This window comes from Bufo gargarizans, chromosome 1 (assembly GCF_014858855.1).
Source record: "Bufo gargarizans isolate SCDJY-AF-19 chromosome 1, ASM1485885v1, whole genome shotgun sequence".
NCBI lineage: Eukaryota > Metazoa > Chordata > Amphibia > Anura > Bufonidae > Bufo > Bufo gargarizans.
Genome location: NC_058080.1, coordinates 317,703,433 through 317,730,501, shown reverse-complemented (window position 1 = coordinate 317,730,501; position 27,069 = coordinate 317,703,433). Strand labels below are relative to the sequence as shown.

Here is a 27,069-nt window from a genome sequence, read left to right as displayed (position 1 = left end):
GAAAACTCGCTCGTGTGAAAGGGGCCTTAGGGCTTAGGCACACAAACGTGTTTTTTTTCTGTGTCTGTTCCTTTTCTTTTGTGGACCATATGCGTAACCATTCATTTCAATGGGTCCGCAAAAAAAGCGGAAGTTACTCCGTGTGCATTCTGTTTCCGTATGTCTGTTCTGCAAAAGAATAGAACATGTCCTATTATTGTCCGCCTTACGGACAAGGATAGTACTGTTCTATTAGTGGCCAGCTGTTCCGTTCCGCAAAATACGGCATGCACAAGGACAACATCCATATTTTTTGCGGAACGCAAAATACATACGTTGATGTTCAGGTGCTGGCTGGTATCAGATAAGGCCTCATGCACACGACTGTTGTGTGCATCCGTGGCCATTGTGCCGTTTTCCATTTTTTTTCGCGGACTCATTGACTTTCAGTGGGTCCGTGGAAAAATCGGAAAATGCACTGTTTTGCAGCCGCATCCATGATCCGTGTATCCTGTCCATCAAAAAAATATGACCTGTCCTATTTTTTTGACGGACAACGGTTCACGGACCTATTCAAGTCAATGGGTCTGTGAAAAAACACGGATGCACACAAGTTTGGCATCCGTGTCCGTGATCCATGGCCGTAGGTTACTTTCATATAGACGGATCCGAAGATCCGTCTGCATAAAAGCTTTTTCAGATCTAAGTTTTCACTTTGTGAAAACTCATATCCGACAGTATATTCTAACACAGAGGCGTTCCCATGGTGATGGGGACGCTTCTAGTTAGAATACACTACAAACTGTGTACAAGACTGCCCCCTGCTGCCTGGCAGCACCCGATCTCTTACAGGGGGCTGTGATCCGCACAATTAACCCCTCAGGTGCTGCACCTGAAGGGGTTAATTGTGCGTATCATAGCCCCCTATAAGAGATCAGGGGCTGCCAGGCAGCAGGGGGCAGACCCCCTCTCTCCCCAGTTTAAATTTCATTGGTGGCCAGTGCCGCCCCCTTCCTCCCTCTATTGTAATAATTTGTTGGTGGCACAGTGTGCAACACCCCCCCCCCCCCCGCCCCCCCCCCCTTCCTCCCTCTATTGTAATAATTCGTTGGTGGCACAGTGTGCACCCCCCCGTCCCCCCCTTCCTCCCTCTATTGTAATAATTCGTTGGTGGCACAGTGTGCGCCCCCCCCATCCCCCCCTTCCTTCCTCTATTGTAATAATTCGTTGGTGGCACAGTGTGCACCCCCCATCGGCCCCCCTCCCTCTATAGCATTAACAACATTGGTGGCCGGTGTGCGGCCTCCCCTCTCCCCCACCCTCACCCCCCGATCATTGGTGGCAGCGGAGTTCTGATCGGAGTCCCAGTTTAATCGCTACTGCAGTCCTGGTTGCCATGGTTACTTAGCAATAGCACAATAGTAGAAGCATCATACTTACCTGCTGGCTGCTGCGATGTCTGTGTCCGGCCGGGAGCTCCACCTACTGGTAAGTGACAGGTCTGTGCGGCGCATTGCCTAATGATCTGTCACTTACCAGTAAGTGGTAAGTGACAGACACAGACATCGGCCGGACACAGACATCGCAGCAGCCAGCAGGTAAGTATGATGCTTCTACTATTGTACTATTGCTAAGTAACCAGGGCTGCAGTAGCGTCCTGGTTGCCATGGTTACCGATCAGAGCCCCAGCGATTAAACTGGGACTCCGATCGGAACTCCGCTGCCACCAATGACCGGGGGGGGGGGAGATGGGAGGCCGCACACTGGCCACCAATGTTGTTAATGCTATAGAGGGAGGGGGGCCGATGGGGGGCGCACACTGTGCCACCAACGAATTATTACAATAGAGGGAGGAAGGGGGGGGGGGCGGGGGGGGCGCACACTGTGCCACCAATTAATTATTACAATAGGGGGAGGAAGGGGGGGCGGGGGGCGCACACTGTGCCACCAACCTATTATTACAATAGAGGGAGGGAGGGAGGGGGGGGGCCGCACTGGCCACCAATGATATTCAAACTGGGGAGGGGGGGTCTGCCCCCTGCTGCCTGGCAGCCCTGATCTCTTACAGGGGGATATGATAGTACAATTAACCCCTTCAGGTGCGGCACCTGAGGGGTTAATTGTGCTGATCACGGCCCCCTGTAAGAGATCGGGTGCTGCCAGGCAGCAGGGGGCAGTCATGTACACAGTTTTTAGTATATTCTAACTAGAAGCGTCCCCATCACCATGGGAACGCCTCTGTGTTAGACTATACTGTCGGATATGAGTTTTCACGATCTAACTCATATCCGACAGTATATTCTAACATAGAGGTGTTCCCATGGTGATGGGGACGCTTCAAGTTGAAATCTACCATCGGATTGGAGAAAACTCTGATCCGATGGTATAAAAGGGACTCCTGACTTTACATTGAAAGTAAATGGGGACGGATCCATTTGAAATTGCACCATATTGTGTCAACGTCAAACGGATCCGTCCCCATTGACTTGCATTGTAATTCAGATCCGTTTGGCTCCGCACGGCCAGGCGGACACCAAAACGACTTTTTTTTTTCATGTCCGTGGATCCTCCAAAAATCAAGGAAGACCCACGGACGAAAAAACGGTCACGGACCTACGGACCCCGTTTTTGCAGACCGTGAAAAAATACTGTCGTGTGCATGAGGCCTAACCCTGAGAAAAGCAGGAAATGTGGAATATGCAGGGATCTCCAATCTTCCTTCCCTATAGCAGGACAATTCATCATTTCTGACAAAGAATGAGATGTTACAATATAATCCACTGCGCTGGAATTTTTTTCTGCTTACATTATTGTGCTTGCTCACTAATGTTGGACAGAATGCTTGCCTTGACTTGTGTCTAATTGTATGTATCTCAATTAATCTTCACTAAATGGTGACTTATCCTAAAAAAAAAAAAAAAAAAAAAAATCAGGGTGCTTCACTTAATGCTTATGCTGTTCCCTGTAATAGCTCCAATTAGCTGCAGCTTTACATGACTGTGATGTAAAGAGCCTGGGTTTACTGCAGCATCCCAGTGATGGCAGCGTCTTCACGATAATTATAGGTGGTTTATGTATTAGGTGACTCAACGTATTTCTGTTATGCAATACATTTGTTTCACACATTTCAGTGTAAGTCCAAGCAAAATACACATGGAACACATAGATTATGCTACAAATACTCGAGGTGCCATATTTGGGTATTGGGTTTCTGCTACATGTCAACGGGACTTATCATTTATTACAGTTTGCTATGACTTGTGTCATATCTTACCCTGTAGCCATCTTTACACATTGGGGGAGATTTATTAAAAGTGGTAAAAGGAAAATTAGTTAGTTGCCAATAGCAACCAATCAGATTCCACAGAGTGCCTTTGAAAAATGGAAGGATCAGTCAGATTGGTTGCTATGGTCAACTAATCCGGTTTTCCTTCACACCAGTTTTCATAAATCTCCCCCATTAAAAATCTTTACTTATGTATCATTTTAGTCACATTATTATTTATTTCCTTTCAGACATTTATATTTTCCAATACATATTTTTTAAATTTATTTAGACTTTAGAAGAGATGTCTATACGCAAATGGATTTTTTGTCGGCTCTGGTTTTTTTTTGTTTTCTTTTGGGCGGCCTGTATGTGGAACCATTCACTTCAATGGGGCTGCAAAAAAATGGAAATGACTCCATGTGCATTCCATGTCTGTTCACAGAAAGAAATAGAACATGTCCTACTATTGTCCGCATTATGGAAAAGTATAGGACTTTTCTATTATGGGCCGGCCGTTCTGTTCCACAAAATAGGGAATGCACAAGGTTGGTATCTGTGCAATTTGCAGAGCGCAAGAAGCACAACAGTGTGCATGAGTCACAAGGCTGTTACACGGGCATGTGTGGTCCATGAAATGTGGTCGCAATTTCATCACCGACTGCAGTGAGTTCGGCTCATTTGAGCCGTAGTCATTTCGGGAAAGGCAGCCGTCACACAGACTGTATTTTTACATACGTAGAAAGAAGCCTAACTTGTAAGTAATCGAGCCATACAAAAAAATGGTGAAAAGCTGTTCCAGGTAAAATCCATAAAAGACAAGGGGACATGCCCTCGTTCTGATGAAGAAAGGTTCACAGTCTTCAAGGCTTCTTAAATGGAAACTTCCATCAAAACTTTTTGTCACATATTGACAATCTATATATGAATATAATTTTGTTTTTAAATCACTCCATGTATTCTACTCCTTGTCCTGGTTCTTTAACTTCTTCCTTTAGGGCTTTTTCACACGACCATGCCATGTTTTGCGGTCCAAAAATTGCGGTTCCGCAAAACACGGATGCCACCCATGTGCCTTCCGCCATTTACAGAACGGAACAGACAGCCCTTTATAGAAATGCCTATTCTTGTCCGCAAAATGGACAAGACTAGGATATGACTCATAATTTTTGCGGGGCCATGGGACGGAGTGCTATCCGCATCTTTTGCGGCCCTATCTAAGTAAATGGGTCCGCACCCGAGCCGCAAAAAATGCGGCTCGGATGCAGAACCAAACCACGGTCGTGTAAATGAGCCCTTAGGTGGACTTTTAGCACAGCAGACAGCCCTTACTTGTCTTTCTCAGTCAGAATATTTACTACGGACAGGGAGGGAAGGGATGTGAGTGACTTAATTAGGGCATCAAACACTACACTACATATATGCCAGGATGTCGCTGGATCTCCGCCGGACCCTATTATACTTAACCCTTAGGATACCAGAGGTTTTTTCATTTTTGCATTTTCATTTTCCTTCCCTGTCTTCCTGGAGCCATATACTTTAATTTTTCTATTTACATATCCATATGAGGGCTTGTTTTTTGCGGGACAAGTTGCACTTTCTAATACCACCATTTAATATGTTATACAATGTAGTGGGAAGTGGGGGAAGAAAATCCAAATGTGTGGAATTGGAAAAAACACTATTCCTCCAACGTTTTGCGGGTTTTGTGCCTATGGCTTTCCCTGTGTGGCAGAACTGACCTGTGCCCTTTATTCTCTGGGTCTGTATGATTACAACGATACCACATGTATAGGTTTTATATGTTTAAATGCTGAGAAAATAAATTAAAACTTTGGAAAAAGTTTTGTCTACGGAGCTGTGTGGGGGCTCATGTTGTGGGATGGGCCGTAGTTTTTATTGGTACCATTTTGGAGTGTGTGTCTTTTTAATCACATTTTATTCACCATATTGGAAAATATTTTTAGATTTTAATAGTATGGGCGCTTTCAGATGCAGTGATGCCCAAGATGTTTATATTTTTTATTATTTATATATTTTTTTTTTTATTCTAAGGAAAGGTGGGTTTACAATGTTTAAAATGACTTAAAATGTTATATTTTTATTTTTTATGTTTTTTTACTTTTCTTATATATTTTTAGCCCCTCTAAGAGGCTACAATGTCCACTACTTTGTTTTTTAGATAATATTTCTATACTCCCATAAGGAGTATAGTAATTCTCTGATTGCTGATCTCCTTTGTTGGCCTGCTGGCCAACATAGGAACTGCAGCTCTAATATGGTGGGTCTCTTCAGAGAAACCTTGCCTATTACAGATAATGACCGGCATCTCCAATCGCCACAGATGTCAGTCTTAATCCGGAAGCGTGCGCTTCTGGGTTTGTCACACTTTTGATGCCGTGATCATATTTCAACACGGCATCTACAGGCTGTAAAGGCCATCTATAGGCCTCTGCTGTTTGAAACAGCAGAGATCCATTGGCAAAGGCGCACAAGTGGGCTACATGTTTAAAGACCCCACCAGCGTCTTATACTTACAGTGCTGGTAGCGAAGGGGTTATTGGGGCAGTCAGGCATTCCAGTTGCATCTTGAAGCTCTGGATCCAGAGAATTCCAGCAATCTGTTCTATGCTGGAAGAGCCTGCCAGAAAATATGCCACAGAAGTGAAAGTAGCCTAATAAGTGCAATTCTCTTATGTGGGCAATTTTACTTAGGCCTACCAAGAGAACAATAGAACTGTGATTCTGGTATCTCCATCCTATACCTACTATTATCATCAGGATTACCCTTCAGATAATATCTTCCTGTCATAGCAGCACTAAACTGACAGCGGTTCACCTGTCTATATAGGAGGTCTTATCATTTGAGTTTACAGTTACAGAAGTCACAGTACTGCCAAAATGGAAGAAACAGACAAAAAAATTTTTTATATGAAAATGTTAATCTTTTTCTGATAAAAGTGTCCCTTTAAAAGGTCACTTTCCTTTCCAAAAAACTTTTGATACGTCATAGAGCCCTATCAAAAGTTTAGATTGGTGGTGGTCTGAGTGCTAAGACTACTGACCCCAGAACGAGCTCGATATGTGTGTACTTCTCTCCCTCGTTCTAGAGTTCAGTGGGTGTCCCAACCCCACCGTTGTAAGCTTTTAATATGTCTTTTTGACCCTTTAACCATACAGTGCTTTGCGAAAGTATTGACCCCCACCGATCCATGGTTGTTTTGCTGTTTTGTTTCATCGCAACCTGGAATTAAAATGGATTTTAACTTAGATTTTACGTAATAGATCTGACAGAATAGCCAAAATTATTATAGTGGAATGAAAAAAATACCTCAATAGAAATAAAAAAAATGTAAGTTGTGAGTGCATATGTATTTCACCCCTTGCTGTGAAACTCCAAAATAAGCTTTGGTCCAACCAATTTACATCAGAAGCCACACAATTGATTAATGCTTTTTTCAAACAGGCACCTTTGACTAGAAAGGGATGCCGCTGGCATTTGGCCAGTCTTCCGCGTGAACTCCAGGTTTCGTCAAGGCACAAACCGTCCCAGCCCTACTTTTGAACGTCCCACAGAACAACACTAAATTTATTATCACAAAATGGAAAGAATATGGCACAACTACAAACCTGACAAGAGAAGGCCACTCAACAAAACTCTCAGAGCGATCAAGGAGGACATTAATCACCAATAACAACACTGAAGAAGCTCCAAAGATCTGTATCTGGCAGTATCTGTCCAGAGATGGCAGTATCTGTAGGTACACTATAATGCATACTACCATACCATGTTTTAAGGTCCACAAATTGTGGATCCGCAAAACATGGATGCTGCCCGTGTGCATTCCACAAATTGATAGAAATGCCTATTGTTGTCTACAAAACGGACACGAATAGGACATGTTCTATATTTTTTTGTGGCCCCACGGAACAGAGCAGCAGCCCCATTGAAGTGAATGGGTTCGCATCCCAGCTACAAAAAATGTGGCATCATGCTGAACCAAACCATGTTCGTGTGCATGAGCCCTACGCCAGAGAGTGGGGCTTTATGGAAGAGTGGCCAAAAAATCCTTTGCTTAAGGAAGGCCTGTTATCTATCTTGACATGTCTGTTTTAGTAACTACTTGCAGTTCCAATGTAATAACAATTGTGGAGCATCATCTCATATAACTATGTTGTGCCATCCCTCTATTATTCCTACTAGAAGTTTAGGGAATAAAATGCCAATAGACTGCAATAACGGTCCAACTGGATTTTACCAGTTGGGGTGTTATCTGCACAGTCTGCCACTGACAGCAGAATTATTATTACATGGGGAATGCATGTAGTCACTAACCAAATATGTCAGGAGAAGTGACAGGTCCTCTTTAAAAATAAATGCAAGAAATCACATTTGCATTTCACCTTGTGACAGACTCCCTAAACACATGGAAGAAGGTTCTCTTGCCAGATGAGACTAAAATTAAACTTTTTGAATATTATGAGAAACACTATATATGACCTGAAACTTCCCATCACCCCAAGAACATAATTCCCATAGTGAAGCATGGTGGCAGTAGCAGTGTCATTGGCAGGGACTAGAAAATTGTTCAGGATTGACGGGAAATATGGATATCTGAAAAAACGGAGCAATTCTTGATGAAATCTTATTTCAGTCTGCCAGAGATTAGAACCTGGGACCGAGGTCCACCTTCCAGCAGGACAATGACCCTAAACCTCCTGCTAAAGCTTCACTAAAGTGATTTAATCCCATTTTAATTTTTCCCTCCCCTCATTCCAATACCCATAACATTTTTCATTTTTCCGTTCACATAGCCATATGAGGGCTTATTTTTTGTGTAATAAGTTGTATTTTTAATGGCACCAAATAAGTTATCATGTCTTATATTGGGAAACAGGAAAAAAATCTTTGTTGGGTGAAAATGAAAAAACTCACAATACCGACAAGGTATTTTGGGTTTTGATATTACAGCATTCAATGTGCACTAAAATCAACATGATGCCCTTATTCTGCGGCTCTGCGGCTCAATACGATACCAACTTTGTATAGATTTTTTTTTGTTTCACTACTTTTTTTTTTTCTTTGCATCGCCATTTTCTGACAGCCATAACTTTTTTATATCTCCAATATGCAGAGCCGTATAAGGGCTTGTTTTTTGAGGGATAAACTATTATTTTAGTTTTTATTGGTACAGTTTTTGTGGTACATATAACTTTTTCATTACTGTTATTCAATTCTTTGGGGGGGGTATAAGGTGACCATGAAATGTCAAACCGCATGTTTTTTTTTCCCATTACGGTGTACACCACTCAGGAAAAATATTTTTATATTTTACTAGTTAAGTGATTTTCAGATGTGGCAATACCTGTTATGTTTAGTTTTTTAATTGTTTATCTTTATATGTAAAATAGGGAAAGGGGGTAATTTGAACTTTTAATATTTCTTTTATTCTTTTTCTTTAACTTTTAGCCCCCTAAGGCTACTTTCACACTTGCAGCAGAGTGATCCGGCAAGCAGTTCCGTCGCCGGAACTGCCTACCGGATCCGGCAAAACGTATGCCAACTGATCCTGATCAGTCTTAAAAATGCCTGATCAGTCAAAAAAATGCATTGAAATGCCGGATCCGTCTTTCCGTTGTTATCCGGCAAAATTCTTTTTTTCACCTTTTTTTTGGGGTCTGTGGATAACATTCTGCGGTTTTCTCTTTTGCCTGATCAGTCAAAATGGCTGAATGGAAGACATCCTTATGCATCCTGAAGGGATTACTCTCCATTGAGAATGCATGGGGATATACCTGATCAGTTTTTTTCCGGCATTGAGCCCTTTTAATGGAACTCAGTGCTGGAAAAAAAAAAAGGCTAGTGTGAAAGTACCCTTAGAGGGCTAGAACCTAGGAACTTCTGATCTCTTGTCCCACACACCATAAAAGAGAACTATTATGGTAAATAATATTCTGCGGCGCTACCTGCTGAGCTGTGTCTCGTGCACAGCTTTGCAGGCAGATTACCATGGCAGGAGGCCCAAGGTTGTCATGGTAACCAATCAGAGCAATAATACTTCAATAGGAAGAAGAGGGAGCTGCATCCCTCTGCTTAACCTCACAGATGCCAAGATCGCTATTGAACGCATCATCTGAAGGGTTAAATGACCGGTTTCGGTGTCATTGCGGCTGGGTGCATGCTGTATTATACAGCCGGCATCCGCAGAATATGGAGCAGGCTCAGCGCAGCAGCCCGTTCTATAAATTCCCTCAGTCACTATGATGTACAAGTACATCACGGTGGCGGAAGGGGATAAGTGGAAACTTATAAATGTCTTGGAATCTGTGGCAGCCCATCTATCCTGAAGGCGTTGAGGCAGCTTAGCCTGGAAGAATGGGCAAACAATACCAGTGTCTAGCTGATCTGACAGATCACTATATACAATGCATACCCCAAGAGACTTGCATTACAGCAAAAAGTGGATCCATGCTGTGTAACACATTAAAGTTCTCCATTTTTTTTTGTCTGTTCATGTCACAGTAAGGGCTGTTTCACACGAGCGGATGCCGTGCGTGACATCCGCTCCGTGAATTACAGCCAAGACCGGATGCGGACAGCAGAGACACGGAGCATTAACATGACTGATAATGCTCCGTGCCTCTCTGTGATCTCTTTACTACAAAATCACAGTGAGATAAAGTTGTCATTGTGATTTTGTAGTAAAAAGATCTCAGAGAGGCACGGAGCATTATCAGTCATGTTACTGCTCCGTGTCTCTGCTGTCTGCATCGGGTCTTGGCTATCATTCACGCAGCGGATGTCACGCACGGCATCCGCTCGTGTGAAACAGCCCTAAAACATATTTTGCACCTTCAAATTGATAGCCATGTTGTGTAAATCAAATAGTACAAAGCCCCAAAAATCCATTTTAATTCCAGGTTGTAATGCAACAAAAAAGGAAAAGCTCCAAGGGGGTGAATACTGACGGCACTGTAAGAGCTGTGACTCTGTGGAATAGTCTACCTCAGGACATGGTCACAGTAGTTAATTGTAGTAACAGACTAATATTAAAAGGGTTTTCTGAGATTTTTATATAGATGGTCCGATCCGCTGTTTGAGAAGGCGCTGGTTCTCCTGTTAGTGCCGCGGTCTTCTTTCAGCTCAACAAGGACAGTGCCATACGTTGTGTAGCGGCTGTGCTTGGTATCACTTGAATGGGGCTGAGCTGCTCCTATGCCACATGAACGTGTTGTTACTCTGCCTAGGAAAACCTGAGAGAATGCCGTGGCGCTACTGCCTTCTCAAATAGCCAATCGACAGAAAACCCCTTTGATGTTAATGGAAATGTATAGAATTGTTGTTCTGAATGTTGATGTGGTCTGATCACCACCTGGGATCCAGAACCTGGTTCATGCATTACAATTTTTTTTTACCTTCCTTTGGATGAAGAGGGAGAAAAGTTTTAAACTTCCCTTCTTCCATGTCCTTTCCTATTCATTCTTTGGTTGAACCTGATGGACTCGTTTTTTCAGCTGTCCTAACTGTGTAACTGCTTCCTGTGCCAGTAGGAATTATCTCAGAGGAAATAACATTTCAAGTGTTCTGAGACAGGTGATTATCTTACGTAGTTGCCTCAAAATACAGCACTTTCTGAGTCATATAAACTTGTAGAGTGAGTCATTGCTCTTCACTGCTGATACATAATCATGCAGCCATTCTCGGACAAATCGCGGACAAAAATAGGACATGTTATATTTTTTTGCGGGGCCGCGGAAAGGAGCCACAGATGCGGACAGCACACGGAGTGCTGTCCGCATCTTTTGCGGCTCCTTTGAAATGAATGGGTCCGCACCCGAGCCGCCAAAACGGCGGCTCGGATGCGGACCCAAACAACGGCCGAGTGCATGAGGCTTAAGGGTTAGAAATGTAAAGGTCATTATCTTGGCCTAAACTAAATGAATTGTGTATTATTTGTTCTTTGATTATGTTACAGAAGGAAGAAACAATAGCTTTTAACAGTCCAGTATTTATTGGTTTTAAATAAATGTGATATTACTCTAAACCACGCATGCACAACCTTTTCTGGGTTGAGGGCCACATTATCAGATTAAGGCTACTTTCACACTAGCGTTTTAGTTTTCCGGTATTGAGATCCGTCATAGGTCTCAATACCCGAAAAAAAAAAAAAACGCTTCAGTTTTGTCCCCATTCATTGTCAATGGGGAAAAAACTGAACTGAACAGAACGGAATGTTCCAAAATGCATTCTGTTCCCATACCGGAGAGCAAACCGCAACATGTTGTAGTTTGCTTTCCGTCCTGGGATGCGGAGCAAGATGGATCCAGCATGAACCCCAATGCAAATCAATGGGGACGGATCCGTTTTCTCTAACACAATCTGCTACAATAGAAAACGGATCCGTCCTCCATTGACTTTCAATGGAGTTCATGACGGATCCGTCTTGGCAATGTTACAGATAATACAACCGGATCCGTTCATAACAGATGCAGATGGTTGTATTATTAGTAACGGAAGCGTTTTTGCTGAACCCTGCCGGATCCAGTAAAAACGCAAGTGTGAAAGTAGCCTTAGCCAACCACAAGGGCCGCAGTAAAACTTAAGGGGATATTGCCATCTAAGACATTCATGACATATCGAAAATATGCACCATACATGTCTAATAGGTGACTGTTCTAATTCCTGGGCTCCCACCTATCTTCACTCATTCTCACTGTAGAGGAGGGCATGCATGGATCCTCAAATATCTAGTCCTTTCTGGAGTGGGACAAACTTCAAGAGATTCTGCCAATATATTCCAAGGATGGCTACGCAGTGCACTATTAATACTTGCATATTACTGGTTCCGTGCTTTGTGCCACTGCTGTCATCTCTGAGCATTGAGTAGCCACCAAACAGAGACAAGCATGTCTGTGACCAGATGGTTGGGGGACACACAGAAAGGCATCAAGAGCCGCCTGTGAACCACTCTTGTGCACCCCTGCTCTAGGCCAGTGTTTCTCAACTCCAGTCCTCAGGACCACCTGGTGGTCATGATTTGAGAATATCCTACAGAATGAATACCTATGGTAAGTCCTGATGCATTGACAGTGATAATAATTATATCACTTGCTCAATACTAAGGAGATCCTAAAAAATAACTGACAGGTGGGCCCTGAGGACTGGAGTTGAGGAACACTGCTCTGGACGATGCCTCATGCCACTTGTGCCTTGTGCAACTAAAGGTCTACTCAAAGCTTAACGGATAAAAATACAGTGCGAATACTGCATCTGAGCCTAGTTGTACTCTTGTGAAATAATTCAGATATAGTGTGTGCTAGTTAGGATTTAAGTAACACGTGAGAAATACATAGTGGAAGTGAAAGAAGAGTGTGAACGCTTCCTCATCTGATAGCAAAAGAAGGCTCACTCCTTAGCAAGCGATGATGACCAAGTAAGGTAGACCACAGGACGATGATAAGAATCAGGAGAAAATGAAAAACACATTCTGTAAAGAAAATAGGAGAATATAATATTAGTCTTAAGAATCAACTGAGATGCTAGTCCATGTAAGTGGTGGCTCTGTTGTCAGGGCTGGGGCAGGGTTTTAGTGCTGTTTGCTTTTAAGGGATCCAGAAACAATGGAAAAGCTACAGGAAAGGAAGTTTTCTTTCGTCTTTCTACATGGTGTCAGGTTTTAGCAGAGCAATCAAGACACTCCACACAGGACAAGAAGAGGGGGAGAGACAGAGTAAAGGGAGGGCACTTGCATTCACCCCGTGGGTGTGTAGAGGGAGGAGAGTGACTTGGACAGTCCCAGGCAGCAGACACAGAAAGTGCATTGTACCAGTCTCTGATTTGAGAATGAAAACAAAGCAACACTTTAAAGCGCCACTGATGGAGAGCAGCGCACATGTTCTGGACAGGAACTGGAAGAGACTTCCTACAGCATTTTAAAACAAACCAAATTCTTTCCTGGGGCACTACACAGAAAAATAATGTTAGGATATGGTGGAAATAATGACTTCCACTTTAATTTTATATCAGCTTCCTCTACAGTGATTACTATGGTTTCTAAAACTTCTGGAAATAAGAATATTTCAAAATCAGATTGCTTTCCACCTATGTAGTCATATTGTGTGACACACAAAGGAGCAATATTGGATTCTCAGATAAGCGTGTGGATATTTGCTGCTCTGGATTACTACTCATGGGATACTTCATGGATTATCTGTAGCACATTCCAGTGCACACCTTCTTCACCCTGTCCCAAAGTGTACAAGAATCTAACGGAGAATGCTATCATATACCCGGTTCCCAATACGAAGGCACTCTTGTATATGGTAGGTCGTCCAAGATGAAATTATATACTGTATGATGCACAGCCTATCTTCTCTTTGTAATGAGATTCTTTATTTTGCTGGTGTTTGAAGAACATAAGGAGTATAGGTAGAAGAAGCAGCTCTAGTTAGAAGGATATGTCTGAATGCATTGCATACTTCAATACTGTACACAACCATCTTATACACTGTATTATGGTCCCTATCGGTCAGTATTGTGTGCCGTGTATGAAACTCTGTTTACTCCCTAGAAGCACTGAGTCAATACCTCCACAGTAACTATCCAGTATAAGGCATTTGATGGAGCATTCATCCATAGGTTTTCATTTTATTTATTTTACTCACTTCTATATCGCTGACATATTACCCAGCACTTTACAGACATTAGCATCAGGCTGTCCGCAATGGGGCTCACAATCTAAGGTCCCCATCAGTATGTCTTTGGAGTGCGGGAGGAAACGCACACAAACACGGGGAGAACATACAAACTCCATGCAGATGTTGTCCTTGGTTATTTTCAAACCTAGGACCCCAGACTGCAAGGCACCAGTGCTGACCACTGAGCCGCCATCTCTCCATCATATTTGGGATTGTAATGACTCCGATTCCTTAAATTGTAATCTGCATACTCTAATGAATTACCCAGATACATAGCATACAGTACAGTAGAAACTCTCAGTAGGCAGTAAATGTGCATATACGTAAGCTTTACCAACTTGAGAATGAAATATATATGTATCATGTTTTTCCATAGTAGATGGCTTTAGTTTGTGAACGGTCTGGTGGCTTTTACTTTGTCTCTTAGTTATTAATACTAATAATGAATCAGATATTTTAATTGACAATATTTACCCATTTTGCACTGGAAATATTGAACTCACAGTAATGTATCTCTATCAGGCTGTTGTGCAGTGACAGAAATTTTATGTCGAACCGTTTGCTGTGAATGTCAGTGCTAGGAAGAGTGCCTTTGGATATGTCCCTGCCACAAGAATGCTTGAAATGAGGTCCTGACCCTTAAGACATGTCACTGCCTGCATTATTTGTTTCCTTTGTGTATGTTGCATTTAAGTTGTTGTAACATGTACTATTGTGTATAGTAAAGGCATACCAACAGTCACAGACGGCAGACGCAACCCAGATACTCCTGAAGATGACACCGAAGCAGAAGTTGCATCTGTTTCCTGAAACAATTTAGTAGAAACGTTTCAAACCAAACTGTTGATGCATTATCATGGGAAGATGTTTGGTCATTGAGAGCATAGATATTCCAGGCCAGTCAATGGGGACGTAGAAAGGAAAATGAAGAGCTTGTGGCCCTTGCAGTATTACAAAGATACAATTACTTTTTGCACAGAAAAGGTGGTTACTAAAGTTTTATGTTTGAGCTTTAACAGAACATGGCATAAAATGACATGGATAGTTATTGCTTCATAGATATTTTTAGAGTGTGGAAGCAACTTACTCTCACCTGCAAACTCTATAGTCAAATACACGCTGTTATTTACAAAAGCCCTTATTTTGTGAAGGGTTTTATAGGACTTAGATTGGTGGGGATCCGGCACCCAACCCCAAAAACTATACAGTGGAAGGAGTTGGGAGCACAGGGTTCTGGCCATTGTGTTGTGGAGGAGCTGGGATACTGCTGCTCAGCAACTATTCAAATGAATGGGAGCTGAGTTTCAGCCCTTCACGTGGACTGTGCCTCCAGTCTGCTGTATAGTTTCCAGAAGCTACCCAAAACTGCTGATCAGTGGGGGTGTTGTACCCCCACCATTGTGATATTGATGAGGATAGTCCAACAATACCTAAGTCATTGGGAAAACCCTTTAATATGCTATTGACATAAAACCACGGAGCAGGCATGGGATATTTAGGACAGTCTGTTCTGCTGTTCAGAGCTTATCCGCTAATACGGATATTTTATGACTATATATACTATAACTACTGAGCTAGGTTTTGGCAGGAATTCAAAATGATCATGACTACATGATGACAATTTCCGTTTATGGCAAACTATTATTGAATGGCGATCCAACTGTAGTAAAAAGTCATCGGTCTGTTGGAGGCTTGGAGCTGATCATCTGGATCAGCCAGCAACCAAATATAAATTCCCAGATGGTGCTATAGGAACTGAGGAGAGTTATCCGATAACATTTTTATTTTGCTGTCCCAGTGATAGTTGTCACTAATGTATAAGGGATGCAGTGCTTCATATGTCCCGTATACTGGCTGGTTGATTGTGTAGGCACTACTGTATATGACACAACCTTTGCCTAGTGTATTAATGGCAACAGCTTGTCCTGTCATCTAATATTTCTGGCTACCTTTATTGTGACTGTGCACATAAGCCAGTAGCAGTCATCATTATGCTGGATGTTCAGCTAACCTGATCAAAATTCATTTATGTCAGTGAAATAATTTTCAGGCAAACAGACGGGGTAACCAACACATTACATTAAATTCAGCCAAACCTGCTAATGGGACCGGCCAAGCATCGAACATGTATGTATGGGGTGTCCTCACTTTCTCTAGATGTCAGATGTTGGGTGGAAATAAGCACTGAGTTGATTTCAACATGTACCATCCTTTTCTTCATCAAGGAGATAAGCTGCAACCACAGGAGTGTCTAGCAGTGGCTTACTTCCCTCCCCTATGATCGGGTCGGGAGGAATACCTATCGGCCAAATGAGAAATCACCTCACTGCCATCTAAAATGTATATCTAGCTTTATTTTGGAGCTACTCCTGCTGTAATTTCAAGGGCATAGCTATAGGGGGTCCAGGATCTTGAGGGGGGCCCAAAGACCCTTGTGCTACATAAGAAGACACCAGTATTATAGAAAGCCATACTGGTCAAGTTACACCTCTGGTTAGGGGGGAGGGATTAGGTCAAGAATTTGGCTTGGAAGGGGGGGGGGGGTCATTTCAATCTTTGCCTCAGGCAGCATGAAGGCAATGTGCTCCCCTGCCCCTGGCCAAAAAAGCACTGAGGAAGGGGGGCCCAAGATGAACTCTTGCACCAGGACCCATGAGCCTTTAGCTACGCCCCTGTTTAAATTGTACCAGTTTTGTTGTGTTGTTTCTGTGCTATATACTGGGCCCAAGGAGTCCTGCTCATTCTTTGTTTATCTTATCTTAAATGCTCCTAAGTCCCTTATCAGTCAGCTTGTATAGTTTACTATCTGCTCCAAAAGGATAAGGCAGCTCTCCAGTTACCATGTAGTTATTTGTAAAACTTACATGACATCAGAATTGTGGACAGACTATTATAGTGGTATATATAAAATGCTAAGCATATTTTTAACATCATGCTAGCAATAGATAAGGTATGTACAATCTGACTATTGCAATTTAGTAGAATGTACTCTTCTCTGTATCTGCCACATAACCACAAAGGATAAACGGACCACCCTCATTTATTTTAAACTTGTGCTTTATTCATAAAAAAATAAATAAAAATTTGAAACAAAACTTGACATGGCATTTCAAACTGTTGTCACGTTTGGAGTAATGATGGAATTTTCACCACGGAAAGGAAATATGTTGACCAATTATGACAAAAATGGACTGTGAGAGTTTTAATAGTCATCTGGCACACTGACGATAGAAATGACTATAATAAAAGAAAAACAATAACACGAAAGACTAACACAACATTTGTGATCATGGAGATGCAGTACCAGCTGCTGTGTAAGATAAAGTTCTGGCAGACGTCGCCATCAACTCCAGGAAGGAATGACACAGATCAAAAACTCACACACTTATACAGGGGGGTCACTTTCCAATTCTTTTGGCCATTCAAATGCCATGTGTTTACATGGTAATATTGTCTTATCTTGTTCCGTATTCTGTTGAGTAATATCTGAATAAGACCACTTATTCCACTAAACTAAAACCAGGAGTGAGTACAGAACACAGAAGAGGAACAGATCTTTACATTATACTAGGTCTCACTCCCTGGTTTTGGTTTACTGACCGCGTGAGTGGCTTAAAGGGGTTATCTAGGCTACAGATATTGATGACCTATATTTGGGATAGGTCATCAATATCAGATCTGCAGGGGTCCGACTGATCAGATGTTTGAAGGTACCACGGCACTCATGAGAGGGCTGTGTCCACTTCAATATTTACCCACATCCTCCCATTAGTAACAGCAGTGCAGAGTAATTACATCTGATCATTCCATTTAATTAAAAGGGTGATGAAGCTGTAATTACACTGCACCATCACTAGAAGGGAGACAGCGTGCAGGTAAGAAACCCAGACAACCCCTATAAAGCTTTTCCTATGCCTCAAAGAAACATTGTCATCTATCTATCTATCTATCTACTTCCAACCCAGCCCAGTCCATTTGGAAAAAGTGAGTTAGCTTCCCAGGAATAATCAACCTTCCTTATTTTTAAGTTGGCAAGGTGTGATTTTGTCAAGATTCATCTCCTTTTTTTTCTCAAAACGTTTTTTTGTTTTGATATCTGTAGTTGAAGAGTTCAGTCTTAAGGTGGATTTAGATGGGCCAACTGAGTGGCCGATTGTCGGGAAGGAAGTGTTCCTTCCCGACAGTCAGCTGCTCGTTCAGTGAAGGAGACTTCTGCAGAAGACGGGGGATTGGTATAGAGCTCAGAAGCCATGATTGGTGGTGCCTGCACCAGCGACAGGATCACTCGATGAACGAATCGAGGCACATTTAGACAGCCAAATGATCGGGAATGACCATTGACAGGAACCTTCTTTCCCGATAATCTGGACGATAATTTGTGCGTCTAAATCCACCTTTAAACAGGTTGTTTAACTTCAGATCATTTGATGAGCGTTGTTTATAGAGTTCAGTTAGCCGCAAAGCCCCTTTCTATTTCGATCCCAGAAGTCATGTGATCGCTGGGGCCGGGTATCTGTGTGAGCATAACAGACCTAGATCAGCTCTGCAGTGAGGTTGTACGGCAATATACATGCTCTCTGGTTGCTGTATTCCCTCTGTAACTGGGGCTAATTTGTCAGCCTAAGTTACAGGAGAAATCAGCAAAAAAAAAATGTATGCTAAATGTCCCCCAAAGGTCTTGCTTGACCTTATGGGGCAGAAAGTGTCAAATAAAAAAATAATGATAAAATAAATAAAAACAGCCACTACACAGCTTCTAGTCCTGTCCTTAGTGACAACAACCCATACATCCCATATTTCAAAATGACCATTATGGAAGTTGGGCATAATTAAAAAAAAATGTTTTAGTTGCACGTTGTGCTATTAACATAATAATAAAACCATGTGACAGTGTTATTTCCCTTTTTTTTTTTACATTTTTATGGCTATAAAAAAATATATATCCAAAAATTAATAAATAAATATGTCAAAAATAAAGCCCAACAGGAATAAAAAGTTATGGCTTTCAGAGATGTAAATACTAAAAACAAAGCAAAAAAAAAAAAACAGACCATGTGCTTGGTCAGGAGGAAGGGGGTGGGCAGAGTAAATGTGGGCCTGGTCTTGAAATGATGAAAAACAAAACGATCTGAACTGAACTTTTACTGTCCACAGCACAGTCTGTGGCACAATTGTTTGGAGAAGTTGACTTTCTGCAGATTTTGGGCATAGTTAATTTGGAGGTTTTGCTTTTCATGTTTGAATAGTCTATGAGCAGTTCAATGCAATTTGATTGGCCTTCTTTCAGCAGCTTAAATGAGTTTAATAAAGTTTGGTCGAGCACCAAAGTGCTCGGGTGCTCGAGTAGAAAACCTCTACCGGGCACCCAAGCACAATGGAAGTCAATGGGAGAACCCGAGCATTAAACCAGGCACCAGGTGTCTGGTTCATATTAAAAGGTCAGAAATTGATAGAAACACCGGTGAAATGGTACAGCATGAGGAGGACGTTTGGATGTATCTTGGACCCCGAGGTCGCTGCTGGAAACTATGTTGTCTGAGTAGTATGCCACTTTTATAGACTGACAATAATACGCACCAAACCGAAGATAAAATTGATTTTAGAGGAAAAATTGTTAGGAAACATTCATTTAATTGTATATAAAAGGCAAGTGCTGCCAAAAATTTCAAGGAAGAGGCACTCCGATACAACCTGTATATCACATAAAGGAGGGCCTCATTCACATTGTGGTACAATTGTTCAGGTAGTGGGACTCCTACACTCATAAAGCCACTAAGGGAAAAGGAACCGTAACTCCAATACACCCTTTATTACACATAAAAGAGGGCATCATAAACATAATGATTGATGGCCTGCTGGTGACCCTCAAAAACATTAGGAGCAAGGGCCTGCTGGTGAACCTCTAAAACATTATGGGCGAGGGCCTGCTGCTGATCTGACCATCTAAAACATTAGGAGTGGGGGTCTGCTGCTGAGCTGACCATCTAAAACCTTACCGGTAAGGGCCTGCTGCAGAGCTGACCATCTAAAAAAAAATTGTAGCGAGGGTCTGCTACCGAGCTGACCATCTAAAAAAAATTGTGGGCGAGGGCCTGCTGCCGAGTTGACCATCTAAAAATTTAGGGGTGAGGGTCTGCTGCTGAGCTGATCCTCTAAAACATTATGGGTGAGGGCCTGCTGGTGACCCTCTAAAACATGGGTGAGGGCCCGCTGCTGTGCTGACCCTCTAAAACATTAGGAGCTAGGGCAGCCTAATAAGCATGTTGATATGATGGAGGAAGAGGACGACAAAAGGGAGATTGAACCATATACCCTTTTTAGTGGTGGAAGGGGTGCATGGGAATACAGTGCCTTTATGAATTAGAGTGCCTTTATGTTCAGCCGCTTTCCTCTGGTGGAGTAGAGAAGTCAGGGGCAATCCAGGCCTTGTTCATTTTTATAAGAGTCAACCGGTCAGCATTTTCAGTTGGCGGGCGGGTGCACTTATCAGTTACTATGCCCCCAGCAGCACTAAATACACGCTCTAACAAAACGCTGGCAGCGGGGCAGGTCAGAACCTCCAAGGCGTAGAGCGCCAGTTCGTGCCACGTGTCCAGCTTGGACACCCAATAGTTGTAAGGCACACAGGGATCACTGAGGGCGCTGACACTGTCTGCTACGTACTCCTTCACCATCTTCCAAAAATTTTCCCTCCTTATGACTCTAGGCCGTGCATCAGGTTGAGGGTGCTGACGGGGTGTCATAAAACTGTCCCATGCCTTGGAAAGTGTTGATCTGCCTCTGTTGGAACTGCTGTGTGTTCCCCTCATCTCCCCACCTCAGTTGGCCAAGGAACTACGTTCCTGCAGCCAGCGAGTAATTTTTCCACAAGAAACTTCTGGTATTGCACCATTTTGCTCATCCTCTCCACCACAGGAATGAGAGATGAGAAGTTCTCTTTGTAGCAGGGGTCGAGAAGGGTGAACAACCAGTAATCCGTGTTGGCTAAAATGCGTACAACGCGAGGGTCACAAGAAAGGCAGCCTAACATAAAGTCAGCCATGTGTGCCAGAGTCCCAACAGATAAGACTTTGCTGTCCTCATCAGGAGGATGACTCTCAATCTCCTCATCCTCTTCCTCCTCTTCTACCCATCCACGCTGAATAGATGGAATAAAACTTACATGGGTACTACCCTCTGTAGCGGAGGCAATTGTCTCCTGCTCCTCCTCATCATCATCCAATTCGCGCTGAGAAGATGAACTAAGGGTGGCCTGGCTATCACCCTGTGTACTTTCTTCCCCCATTTCCAGCTCTTCCACATGCAAAGTGTTCACCTTAATTGTGAGCAGTAAGTGTTTGAGTAGACATAGAAGTGGGATGGTTACGCTGATAATAGCGTTATCACCGCTCACCATCTGTGTTGATTCCTCAAAGTTGCGTAAAACCTCACAGATGTCAGACATTAATGCCCACTCGTCGCTTGTAAAGAGCGGAAGCTGACTGGAAAGGCAACGACTATGTTGCAGCTGGTATTTCACTACTGCCCTCTGCTGCTCACAAATCCTGGCCTACATGTGGAACGTCGAGTTCCAGCGTGTGCTCACATTGCACAACAGTCGGTGAGCTGGCAATTGCAAGCACTGCTGCAGCACTGGCGGAAGCCATCGATGACTTGCGGAAATGGGCATACACGTGGCGCACCTTCACTAGTAGCTCAGGCAAATTGGGGTAGGTTTTGAGAAACGGCTGAACCACTAGGTTGAACACGTGGCTAGGCATGGTATGTGTGTGAGCTTGCCGAGCTCCAAAGCCGCCACCAAGTTACGGCCAGTATCAGAACACAACCATGCCTGGTTGTAGGTTGAGTGGCGAGAGCCACAGCTCAGTCTGGTCCCTTATCCCCTGCCACAGCTTTGCGGCGGTGTGTTGTTTGTCACCTAAGCAGATCAGTTTAAGCACGGCCTGTTGCTGCTTCCCCACTGCAGTGCTACATTGCTTCCAGCGACTGACTGGTGGCTGACTGGTGCTGCAAGATGACAATTCAGAGGTGGAAGTGGAGGAGGAGGCAGAGGAGGAGAAGGGGGTTGCAGCCACTAACGTAGGTGGCGGCGAAAACCCTGACAGAAGTAGCGCCCGCAATTGTTGACGTTGGTAGCACCTGTTGCATCCCAGGGTACTACTCGCTCCTGGCCTACACAATGTTCACCCGGTGTGCCGTCAGGGAAATGTAGCGTCCCTGGCCAAAAGCACTTGTTCATGTGTCAGTCGTTAAGTGGACCTTCCCAATAATTGCGTTGGTCAGGGCACAGGTGATGTTATGGGACACATGCTAGTGTAAGGCTGGGACTGCACACCATGAAAAACAGGTGTAAGGCTGGGAACAGAGTACCGCGGGACAGCCGCCGCCATCAGGCTGTGGAAAGCCTCAGTGTTCACAAGCCTAATGTCACACCGGTGACAGGTTTAAGAAGGTCTGAAAGATTATCTGCTCATTAGTGATCTGACAGCATCTTTTGGTTTCACTTTGTCTGTGTGTTGCTTGTATGTCCACACCTCCTATTCAGGTGTGGATCATGTGACCTTTGCCTCCCCCTATTTAGTTTGACTTGACCCATCACTCCTTGTTCTGGATAGCTTCATTTGGTGTTGGAAGAGCTGGAGTCTGGTTCTAGTTAAAGTCCTGATCATCCATTATCCTTAGAAGTTAAGTGTTCCGCTTGTTCTGTTTTGTATTCTCCCCCCCCCCCCCCCCCCCGTTGTTTACTAGGCCTCAGTGAGTTCAGCTGGTTCCTTCACCAGGGAAGGAGCGGGTTGTCTCTGCCCTGTCATTAAGTCTATGGCATCTGAGGGCCACCAGGGTTTTCTAAGTTCCTGTGTATGGGCATCTCTACCATCGAGAGGTGCCCATACGGATAGGAGTTAGGGCCAGGAGCAGGGTTTCATAGGTGGTGACCCTTTTCCTTCCCTAGCGCTGAGGCCTAGTGTCTTTTCCCTTCCGTCTTGTTGTCTTTTGGTGTTCTCCCCTACTACATCCGTGACATTATCCAGAGCCCATACCGCCATTTTTTGTTCTGATCTGTACAGCTATGGATGCTATGACTGCACTGATCGAACAGATGCAGAATCTGATTTTGGAGGTAGCAGAACTCGTGCAATGGTTTTGCAGATTCAGAGCCCACAGGCTGCTGGTTCTGGTGGTGGGTTCCAGGCCTGCCCTGAACCGAAGGTAGCTCTCTCTGAGAGGTTTTCCGGGGGTAGTGACAATTTCATCCGGTTCAGGGAGTCATGTAAATTATACTTTAGGTTTCATCCATACTCTTCTGGTGATGAGTGTCAACTTGTGGGTATGATTATTTCATTACTTAAAGAGGACGCCCAATTATGGGCTTTTTCTCTGCCGACCGGATCACTGTCCCTCCAGTCGGTAGATGAATTCTTTAGAGCCTTCGGTCTTATCTATGATGACCCAGATCGGATCTCTCAGGCCGAGACCAAATTACGGGGTTTGCGGCAGGGAGAATGTTCTGCGGAGACCTTTTGCTCTGAATTTAGGAGATGGGCTACGGATACAGAGTGAAACGATTCTGCTCTCCGTAGCCAATTCTGCCAGGGTCTCTCTGAGAGACTGCAGGACGCATTGGCTTTTCATGAAAATCCTGAGTCATTGGAAGCAGCTATGTCCCTTGCTGTACGTCTTGATAGACGCCTGAGGGAGAGATCTAGGGGTCCTTACCTTCAGAACGTACTGTCCAATAAGGGTACTGCTTCCTTTGACACTTATGGTGGAGAGACTCGGGTGGTTGTGCCTTGTGATGAGCTTATGCAGTTAGGAGGAGCTACTCCTGTAACTACTGGCAAAAGCTTGGGTCATGTGAAAGGAGTCTGCTTTTGTTGTGGCAAGAAGGGACATTTTGTGAATATTTGTCCGTACTTACAGCATCAAGGTGTAAACCAAAGGAAAAAAAAAGTTTAATCCCCAAATTACTATTGGTAGTGTGGGTGGGCAGCAAGAAAACCTACTTTTGTCTTTTACTGGTAGTACCCGTTTTCTCCTGTCAGCCGAGGTGGCGCTAGAGTCCAAAACTGTAAAAATCGAAGCTTTTATCGACAGTGGGGCAGGAGTTACCTTGATTGATGGACAGTTTGTACGCATTCACGGGTTGACTACTAATGCATTAGAGAATAGTATTCTGTCTTTGCAATTGACTCAGCACCTCTCGCCCCAAAATGCCTGTCGCAGGTAGTGAATGACATTCATTTAAGAGTGGGTGATTTGCATCAGGAATCTATCTCCTGTTATGTGTTGGAGGGTCTGCTTGCTCCGTTGGTGTTGGGCTTACCATGGTTAAGCAAATATAACCCTAACATCGATTGGCAAGCGAGACAGATTCTTGAGTGGAGTGATTTTTGCATGGACAAGTGTCTTAATGCATCGTTCTCTATGGTTACCACTAAAACTGTACCCTCGTTCATTTCTGAATTTTCTGATGTGTTTTCTGAGAGTGGTAATCAGGAGTTGCCTCCGCATCGGGAGTATGACTGTCCCGTCAATCTTTTTCCCGGAGCTAAATTGCCCAAATCTCGGTTGTATAATCTTTCGGAACCCGAAAGAAAGGCTATGCGAGAGTATATCACCGAGAGTTTGGCAAAGGGACATATTAGACCATCCAAGTCCCCAGTGGCTGCTGGATTTTTCTTTGTACCCTGAGACCATGTCTGGACTTCTGTGAGCTCAATCGTATTACCGTCCGTGATCCTTACCCCCTTCCTTTGATTCCGGATTTGTTTAGTCAGATTGTTGGTGCCAAGGTGTTCTCTAAATTGGATCTGAGGGGGGCATATAATCTGGTAAGGATCAAGGAGAGGGATGAGTGGAAGACCGCATTTAATACCCCTGAGGGTCATTTTGAAAACCTGGTCATGCCCTTTGGGTTAACCAATGCTCCTGCGGTTTTTCAACACTGTCAATGACCTCTTTCATCATCTGGTGGGGAGGTTTGTCGTTGTATACCTTGATGACATACTAATTTATTTGCCTAATATGGAGACTCATCAGGATCATGTGAAACAGGTGTTACAGATCCTAAGAGAGAATAAGTTGTATGCTAAGATGGAAAAGTGTGTAATTGCTGTACAGGAAGTGCAATTTCTGGGTTACCTGCTCTCATCCTCCGGTTTTCATATGGATCCCGAGAAGGTCCGTGCTGTGTTGGACTGAAAGCGTTTATGCTGTTTTTGGGGTTTACCAACTACTACCGTAAATTTATCTTGAACTATTCATCGGTGGTTAAACCTTTAACAGACATGACTAGGAAGAGTGCTGATATTTCTATCTGGTCTGATGCAGCATTACAGGCCTTTTCTGCTGTGATGTTTTGCTTCGGCCCCTATTCTGGTGCAACCGGACGTGTCTCAGCCATTTATTGTTGAGGTTGACGCGTCAGAGGTTGGGGTAGAAGCAATATTGTCGCAGGGTCCTTCACCCAGTAAATGGCGCGCATGTGCATTTTTCTCTAAAAAACGTTTGACTGCTGAAAGGAATTATGATGTGGGGAATAGGGAATTGCTGGCCATTAAGTTGGCGTTCGAAGAATGTCGGCATTGGTTGGAAGGAGCAATTCATCCTTTTACGGTAATTACGGGTCAGTGACTTCATCGTCCAGCGGTTGACTTATTGGCAACTGTGTCTCATCATCATCATCCACCTCGTGAAACACTAATTGCCGTTCCCTACCGTCATCTTCTTCTGACTGTGGATGCTCCAGAGTTTGGGAATCGGGGCACAAGATCTCCTCATGGCCCAAATTAAGGAATGGTGATGAAAACAGCTCCTTAGAATATCCGAGTGTGGGATCACTTGTTTGGTGGGTGGAAGGAGTATCAGGGTGAGGATTCTGTTGAACAGACTCTTGGCTACTGAGACTATACTTTGTGGAATACAGGGTGGTGCTTAACCGACGGCCACTTCCCCGTCCCTTACTGCTCGCCTTGCACATATTAAATGATATATATGCTTGCAAGTATTTCACACGTACAGTAGCGCAGGTTTTGTAAATATATGCGCAAATAAGGTACACAGAATGTCACCGATATTTTTAGGATGCGTACACACGTTAAATAGGAGGTATAGCGCAAGTAATGTCGCTGTCACCACCGCCTAATAAAAAATTACACTGAATGCATGTCACTGATATATTTAGGATGCACAAACGTTATACAGGAGGTATAGCGCAAGTAATGTTGCTGTTACCAGTGCCTAATAAAAAATTACACTGAATTAATGTCACTGATATTTAGGATGGGCAAATGTTATACAGGAGATGTAGCACAGGTAATGTCTTTGCCACCAGCAGTGAAAAAATTAGACTGAATGTCACAGAAATTTCGGATACACAAACGTTATACAGGAAATGTAGCGTAGGTAATGTAACTGTCCGCAGCAGACATTGTCTACAGAAAAAGTACACTGGATGTCACAGATATTTTTAGGCTGTGCACATGTTACACAGGAGATGTAGCGCAGATAATGTCGCTGTCACCAGCGGCGAAAAAAAAATTACACTGAATGTCACTGATATTTCGGATGGGCTAACGTTATGTTGGAGATGTAGCTCAGGTAATGTAACTGTCCGCAGCGGACACTGTCTACGGAAAAAGTACACTGGATGTCACAGATATTTTTAGGCTGTGTACACATTAGACAGGAGATGTAGTGCAGATAACTGTCTGCAGCGGCCAAACATTCGAAAGCTATTTAGCGCAGGTTGCGCTAAAAATATATGTTGCTGCCAGATACAACTATAATCCTTAAAAGGACTTTTGGGTCTCTTAACAAGTTTTAGCAATTTAGCGCAGGTTGCGCTAAAAATATATATTGCTGCCACGCACAACAATAGTCCTTAAAAGGACTTTTGGGTCTATAGCAAGTATAAAAGTTAAAATATTCCTATTTCACTCCCTACACTATCTCTTCCTTCTGCTCTCCAGCTCTCCCTGACTAAGACTGACCTAAACACGTGTTATCAGGTGCTATATAGCACCCGATGACACGTTCCGGCCAGCCAATCACTGTAATGCCAGTAGCCAACATGGCTATGGCAGTACTTATCTGCACATTTATTGGCTGCATAGCAGCCAACAAATGTG

General features: G+C 43.5%; 1 protein-coding gene across 5 annotated transcripts in view; it reads left to right on the top strand.

Moving 5' to 3' along the window:
* Positions 1-27,069, top strand: part of PDE4C (phosphodiesterase 4C) — a 1,152,632-nt gene that overhangs the window by 961,495 nt on the left and 164,068 nt on the right. The window contains exon 1 of one of the 5 annotated variants that reach the window (XM_044305742.1): positions 13,144-13,567. The exons of the other annotated variants lie outside the window; for them this stretch is intronic. Within the exon in view, the coding sequence (XP_044161677.1) occupies positions 13,521-13,567 (47 nt within the window). The 5' untranslated portion in view covers positions 13,144-13,520. Of the gene's footprint in view, positions 1-13,143; positions 13,568-27,069 lie in introns of those variants that run through there. 5 annotated transcript variants of the gene reach the window in all.